The following is an 8,200-nucleotide window of genomic DNA, read 5'->3' as shown; positions in this document are numbered from 1 at the left end:
TTGTAGAAGGTAACCTTGCTGAACAAACATCTTTTTAAGCAAACCCTCTAATTTTTTATCCATAGGATCTTTGAAAGCACAACTATCTTCTATAGGAATAGTAGTGCGTTTGTTTAGAGTAGAAACCGCCCCCTCGACCTTGGGGACTGTCTGCCATAAGTCCTTTCTGGGGTCGACTATAGGAAATAATTTCTTAAATATAGGGGGAGGAACAAAAGGTATGCCGGGCCTTTCCCACTCCTTATTTACTATGTCCGCCACCCGCTTGGGTATAGGAAAAGCACCGGGGGGCACCGGAACCTCTAGGAACTTGTCCATCTTACATAATTTCTCTGGAATGACCAAATTGTCACAATCATCCAGAGTAGATAATACCTCCTTAAGCAATGCGCGGAGATGTTCTAATTTAAATTTAAATGTTACAACATCAGATTCAGCTTGTTGAGAAATTTTCCCTGAATCTGAAATTTCTCCCTCAGACAAACCCTCCCTCCTGGCCCCTTCAGATTGGTGTGAGGGTATGTCAGAACAGTTATCATCAGCGTCCTCTTGCTCTTCAGTGTTTAAAACAGAGCAATCGCGCTTTCTCTGATAAGTAGGCATTTTGGATAAAATGTTTGCAATAGAATTATCCATTACAGCCGTTAATTGTTGCATGGTAATAAGTATTGGCGCACTAGATGTACTAGGGGCCTCTTGTGTGGGCAAAACTGGTGTAGACACAGAAGGGGATGATGCAGTACCATGCTTACTCCCCTCATTTGAGGAATCATCTTGGGCAATATCATTATCTATGGCATTATTGTCCCTACTTTGTTTGGACACTATGTCACAATTATCACATATATTTAAATGGGGAGAAACCTTGGCTTTCATACATATAGAACATCGTTTATCTGATGGTTCAGACATGTTAAACAGGCTTAAACTTGTCAACAAAGCACAAAAAACGTTTTACAATAAAACCGTTACTGTCACTTTAAATTTTAAACTGAACACACTTTATTACTGAATATGTGAAAAAGTATGAAGGAATTGTTCAAAATTCACCAAAATTTCACCACAGTGTCTTAAAGCCTTAAAAGTATTGCACACCAAATTTGAAAGCTTTAACCCTTAAAATAACGGAACCGGAGCCGTTTTTACATTTAACCCCTATACAGTCCCAGGTATCTGCTTTGCTGAGACCCAACCAAGCCCAGAGGGGAATACGATACCAAATGATGCCTTCTATAAGCTTTTTCAGTGGTTCTTAGCTCCTCACACATGCATCTGCATGCCTTGCTTTCCAAAAACAACTGCGCATTAGTGGCGCGAAAATGAGGCTCTGCCTATGACTAGAAAAGGCCCCCAGTGAAAAAGGTGTCCAATACCCGTTTTTTTAAAACAATCCCCAAGATTATAATAACTATTAATAGTTATAATCTGCCAAATATGCTTAGTAAAGTAATCGTTTTAGCCCAGAAAAATGTCTACCAGTTTTTTAAGCCCTTATGAAGCCCTTTATTCTTTTACTTAAACTAAGAAAATGGCTTACCGGTCCCCATAGGGAAAATGACAGCCTTCCAGCATTACAAAGTCTTGTTAGAAATGTGGCCAGTCATACCTCAAGCAGAAAAGTCTGCAAACTGTTTCCCCCAACTGAAGTTACTTCATCTCAACAGTCCTGTGTGGAAACAGCAATCGATTTTAGTAACGTTTGCTAAAATCATCTTCCTCTTACAAACAGAAATCTTCATCTCTTTTCTGTTTCAGAGTAAATAGTACATACCAGCACTATTTTAAAATAACAAACACTTGATTGAAGGATAAAAACTACATTTAAACACCAAAAAACTCTTAGCCATCTCCGTGGAGATGTTGCCTGTGCAACGGCAAAGAGAATGACTGGGGTAGGCGGAGCCTAGGAGGGACTATATGGCCAGCTTTGCTGGGCTCTTTGCCATTTCCTGTTGGGGAGGAGAATATCCCACAAGTAAGGATGACGCCGTGGACCGGACACACCTATGTTGGAGAAACAAAGTTTAAACCCTCTCAAAAAACGATCTTCATGTGCAAAAAGAAAACGTTTTTATCACTAGAAACAAATAAAATGAGTATTACCCAACCTTGCAAGCTTGATCCCAGTCATTATTAAATCCCTGCATCTAGCTTACCTCATTTCCAAAAAAGATCTGTCAGCATTTTCTAGACTTTATCATCTCTCTAGAAACAATTATACTGAACATACCTCAAAGCAGGCAATCGGCAGGCTGTTCCCCCAGCTGAAGTTTTCCCATACTCTTCAGTTATGTGTGAGAACAGCAATGGACCTTAGTTACAATCCGCTAAGATCATTATCCTCCAGGCAGAATTCTTCTTCTAATTTCTGCCTGAGAGCAAACGCCGGTACCGTTTAAAATAACAAACTCTTGACTGAAGATGAAAACTACACTAAATCACCACATATCTCTTTATACTTCCTATCTTGTTGAGAGCTTGCAAAGAGAATGACTGGAGGTGGGGGTTAGGGGAGGAGCTATATAGACAGCTCTGCTGTGGGTGTCCTCTTTGCAACTTCCTGTTGGGAAGGAGAATATCTCACAAGTAATGGATGAACCCGTGGACTGGATACACCTTACAAGAGAAAGATGTTTATATTACCCAAATATGAAACTGACAGTCTGCAGAAGGAAATACATGAACCTGACTCATGGCAAATATAAGTACAATACATATATTTAGAACTTTATATAAATGCATAAAGTGCCAAACCATAGCTGAGGTGTCTTAAGTAATAAAAAAACATACTTACCAAAAGACAGACACCCATCCACATATAGCAGATAGCCAAACCAGTACAGAAACAGTTATCAGTAGAGGTAATGGTAAAAGGGAGGTAGGAGATGAATCTCTACGACCGATAACAGAGAACCCATGAAATAGACCCCCGTTAGAGAAATCATCGTATTCAATAAGTGATACTCCCTTCACGTCCCTCTGACATTCGCTGTACTCTGAGAGGAATCGGGCTTCAACAATGCTGAGAAGTGCATATCAACGTAGAAATCTTAGCACAAACTTACTTCACCACCTCCATAGGAGGCAAAGTTTGTAAAACTGAATTGTGGGTGTGGTGAGGGGTGTATTTATAGGCATTTTGAGGTTTGGGAAACTTTGCCCCTCCTGGTAGGATTGTATATCCCATATGTCACTAGCTCATGGACTCAAGCCAATTACATGAAAGAAATTTGGCTATTGAAAAACAATTGCAGCAAAAAAAAGGTAAATTAGTTTTAAAAATCTTTAGATATGTTCTTCAAAAGAAAGACAACATAAATGTATTTTAATTACAAATGGTATTTACTGTGCCTTTAACTTCAAAATGAATTTTCTTTTTCCGTATGTAAAATAAAAACTCAGTGTAGTGCTAATAAAATAAGGACATTTTTTGGTTATATGGAAATGTTTCTTGGAATTGATTTATTTTCATGACATTGTATAATATACAAAACCAGAACAGTGTCTGGAAATTTATAAAATAAAAAAGAGAGGAGACCCTAAGTAAGTGAGGAATAAAATACTGAGAAATGAGAAGCCTGAACTATTTATCTGTCAAACCACAATATAGGGATCTACTAATATATATTGATACAAATAGAATTCTATAATCTAATAACATTCAATAGCAAAATGCAGACATTTGGGGGGGGACTGGAACACATTGTAAAGATCCAGATAGATATGTTCCCAGTACAAAGAGGTAATCCTGTTTATCAAATAAAGTTATCCTAGGTATATTGGCTAAAAAAAAACAACAAAAAAACACATCACTAGTTTGCTTTGGCTCGCTTTCTCATATTAAAAAAATAAAAATATATTGTTAAAACCTAGCAGTAGTGTTGATAAAGTGTACACAATGTACAATTCTTTTACTAGCACACACAAGCAGATATTCAGCACTACTTCTAGGACAACAAATATGGCAGAATTTCAGCCTCTTCCAGGTTCAGCACAAGAGAATAAAGTCCAGTTAATTTGATCATTCCATGTGAAAGGTGAGACGTAAATCCTGTTCTGTTTGTGGTGCATAAGGACTGGGAGTTGTACAGGTCTATGTTACCTTTCTCCTCTAATAGCTGCCACTCACCTCCCCTCCAATCCACCATAACATACCCATATGGCTAAAATTATAGAATCGGTTCTGCCTAAACCTAAATATAAATGGCATATCTGTATAATGTTATATACATTATTTGTTCTATAGATAGTCTTTTCATGTTGTTTTTAGTCACTTGCATCACTCTCTTCCCTGCCCCCTCGATCCAATTCCCTTTCCAAGCTGTCTGCAGAGTCTGTTCTCCTCTCTTGCTTTGGACTTGTAACCTTTTCATCTCCTCTTGCTTTGCCTATGTTATCATATAGCTGTTCATGTTCATATTTCCATTTTTGAAACAGAGCAGAGGTAAGATATGGATTATCCAGGACTTGATTGAGGGCCTCAAGTTCTGATTCCTTGGCCTGTAAAGAAACAAAGGATCAGTGTGAAATGGAATTACAGAAAGGAGATGGAGAAATCATAAAAGAGAAGAAAGATGGAACAAAGTATATGAAGAAGCAAAAACAAACAGGCATATCAGGTTTAAATAAAACATGAGTGGTAATAAAGAAAACATTAATACATAGTAAATTAAAGAAGAGTAGTTGACTTTGAAAGATGGTAGTGGAGAATTCAGTAACATACTAAGAATCTCCCCTCATTTTTTTAGCTTCTATTCCTGCATTTTGCCATCTCTATTACCTTTAAAGTGCTTTGAAGTGCTCGCAGTGAGTGAGCTCTGCGGTTTATGTCAGGATTTTTATTTCTTTTGATGAATGATTTTCTGTATTCATCTCGAGTCATTGTAGTCTTTGCCCCAATAAGAGACACACCACCTTGTTTCAGGCAGGAGATAAGCGACTCCAAACTGTCATCTGTCAAACAGGGGAAATGCTTTTAACATAACAAAGCCGCTGCTAGAACGTTATAAAGTACTGTAATTTATGTAAGAGTTTACCAAAATACACAGAAAGAGAAGTGCTCAACCAGGAAGCGGCTCAACAGTTTGTTCTTTGGCAGGTCACCACCTAGTAGCAGCTTCTCTTAGCTAAACTGTGCTATATACATAGAACGTTCCTTAAGTATATCAGGTTGATTCCTACTATAATGGACTATGAAGTTCTAAAATATCAAGCAATCATTCCCTGAACAAGGAACATGGCAACCCCAGACTTGTCAGTGAGTGCATCACACTTACTCTAGGCACATTGGGTCTCCCTCCATCACCCATAGGAAGACTTTTCCCAGGGTCATAATAAACATATACACCTACAAAGAAGTGTTCAACCAGGAACCAACAACAGCTCAGTAGCTTGTTCCTTGTTGGGTCACTACCTGGAAGAAGCCTTTTTTAGCTTAATTGTACTTTTTACAGATGAAAATTTTCCTGAAGAATATCAGTCTTATCCCATCTAAAAAGGATTGTTGAGCCCCGAAATACCAGGCAATCCTCTGAACAAGCTATTACACTTAGGGAAGTCCCATGAGGGTGGTGGGGGGAAACCATAAACCAAATGTGGACCTGTTGCCCAATGTGCCTAGAGGGATATGGCTGCACATCACTGACAAGGCTCACACTAGACCAAAATGTATATTTGGGGTTTGCAATGTCTCTTGTTTAGAGAAGTTGCCTGGTATTTTGGGTCTAGATTGTACTTTATACATTTTACTGCAGGAACATTTCTCTTTGTAAAAGGCACATGCTGGGCAACAAGAGGCTGCTCTTGGGGTGGTAACTAGCCAAAGAAAAAAAGCTATTATGCTGTTGTCTGTTCCCTGGTTTGAGTGCTTTTCTTTTGTGTATGCAAGAGTGTACCACTATCTAGATAGTTCCTTCGAAAAAACAAAGTTTAGAGCAGTCACCTTTAGTCTTAATCCATATACCAGATTTATACTTAATAAATTAACTTCACGTTACAAGCAGTACTGGTTGGTAGATTGCCTCTGATCATTTGGGGTGATAGAAACTATATATACAAACAAATTAAATAAATGAGAGCAACAAAAATAACATCCAATTGATGATCTAGATACAATGCTATTGCCAGTGTTTTATTTGCAAGTATCATAACGATATTCAAATTTAGCCGATTATATTCTTATATATAAATATTTGTTTGTATGTACCTGCTAGTTTTTTGTCTATGTGTATTCTTTGGAACAGAGTGGCTCTTGCTGTTTTTTATGAGGCTTAATATGGGGTTGATGGGTAAGGTTTACTAGTTGTAGTTGTGTAGTAGTTTTTTGCTACATATTTAATAATTTAAAACTCAGTGCACCTTGGTCTCCACATTTTTTTTACTGTGGGGCCTTGTCCATAGCCTAATACATTCCTTACTAGCTGGTACAACTTTGTGTGTGTATATATATATATATATATATATAATACATTCCTTACTAGCTGGTACAACTTTGTGTGTATATATATATATATATATATATAATACATTCCTTACTAGCTGGTACAACTTTGTGTGTGTATATATATATATATATATATATATATATATATAAAATACATTCCTTACTAGCTGGTACAACTTTGTGTGTATATATATATATATATATATATATATATATATAATACATTCCTTACTAGCTGGTACAACTTTGTGTATATATATATATATATATATATATATATATATATATATAATACATTCCTTACTAGCTGGTACAACTTTGTGTGTATATATATATATATATATATATATATATATATAATATATATATATTTATATTTATATATTATATTATATATATATATATATATATATATATATATATGTGTGTGTTTGTGTGTTTGAACAATCTGATTGGCTGACCTTATCTCTTTTCATTTCTAAATAGCAAAAAGGGTAAATGGATAATTCTCTTTAAAAATAAGATAAACAAACATATTAACTTGTTTAGGCTATTTCTTAATAAAATCACAGGCAAAATGTGAAACTCTTATTTCTACATGGCAGAATCAGTTCCCCTATGTGTATGCAAAGACATCTATATGTTTTTAAGCAACAGCATGACATGGCATATTTCTGATATGGAAACAGAAGAGCCTAGACAATCAGTATTAATAAACTCACACTACTCCAAATGAGAATAAACAGAAAGAGAATAGATATTTGGAAAAGTGCCCTTGAGCCTTCTGGAAGATTTCTACCTTTTCCAAGATGGCACAAGAATGACAACTGTTATGGGTATGACTGGCTAAAATAATTTTCTGTTTCCCATGCACAAACTTATTACTTTGACTTCCATTGATAAAATGACAGTACATTTGCCATACAAATGACCACATTAATGATTTGTACATTGGAATTTCAGAATTAGGCATACAGAAAGAAACAAACAGCTAAGAAGTTTGTTCTATGGTGAGTTACCACTTACGAGCAGCCTCTTTTAGCCCAATTGTGCTTTTCGCAGAGAAGAACTTTCCTGAAGTATATCAGTCTAATCCTGCCTAGTAGGTTCAGTCCAGCCCCAAAGTACAAGGCAATTATCCTCTGAACAAGGAACATGGCAACCCCAGATGATCGTTTCGGCCTGAGGTGCTACCATATTCTTCTAAGCACGTTGTGCAAGGTGTTCGCATCTGGTTGCTCCATCACCCAGGCTCATGATACAAATGCATACAGAAAGCTAGTTTATGGTGAGTTGCCACATAGGAGCAGCCTCTTTTAGCCCAGTTGTGTGAGGCTACACCTCACTGATGAGGGCCAAAGGAGGGTGAAACGATTATCTGGGGTAGCCATTTCCCTTGTTCAGTGGAGAATTGCCTGGTATTTCGGGGGTTGGACCATACTGATATACTTCAGGAAAAGTAAAATAAAATTAATTACAGTGTTAAATTCAATATTTTTTTAATTTAATGTTATATGCGTATCAAAATAAAGATATTTTTGCAACAAAAAAAAAATATATCAGAAACTTTAGTAAAAATTTCATAAAATTTAGCAAATATTTATAGTTTTAACAAAAGTATCAAAACAAGTTTTGTTCCATAGTGATGATAAAGTAATTTAGTGAATGTCACGACCTATAGGCAAACCTATTTTAATATTGATAAGTTAAGTTGTAGGTGAAACTCAAACCCATAGTATAATCACTCCGTTAACTTAT

General features: G+C 36.4%; 1 protein-coding gene across 1 annotated transcript in view; it reads right to left on the bottom strand.

Moving 5' to 3' along the window:
- Positions 1–3,445: 3,445 nt before the first annotated feature.
- CNKSR1 (connector enhancer of kinase suppressor of Ras 1) overlaps positions 3,446–8,200 on the bottom strand; it is a 181,270-nt gene continuing 176,515 nt past the window's right edge. The window contains exons 20-21 of the mRNA XM_053706965.1: positions 4,781–4,953; positions 3,446–4,500 (exon numbers count right to left, since the gene is read on the bottom strand). Coding sequence (XP_053562940.1) covers positions 4,267–4,500; positions 4,781–4,953 — 407 coding nt within the window. The 3' untranslated portion in view covers positions 3,446–4,266. The remainder of the gene's footprint in view (positions 4,501–4,780; positions 4,954–8,200) is intronic.

The sequence above is a fragment of the Bombina bombina genome, chromosome 3 (genome assembly GCF_027579735.1).
Source record: "Bombina bombina isolate aBomBom1 chromosome 3, aBomBom1.pri, whole genome shotgun sequence".
In the NCBI taxonomy this organism is placed as follows: domain Eukaryota; kingdom Metazoa; phylum Chordata; class Amphibia; order Anura; family Bombinatoridae; genus Bombina; species Bombina bombina.
This window is presented reverse-complemented; position numbering and strand designations above follow the sequence as displayed.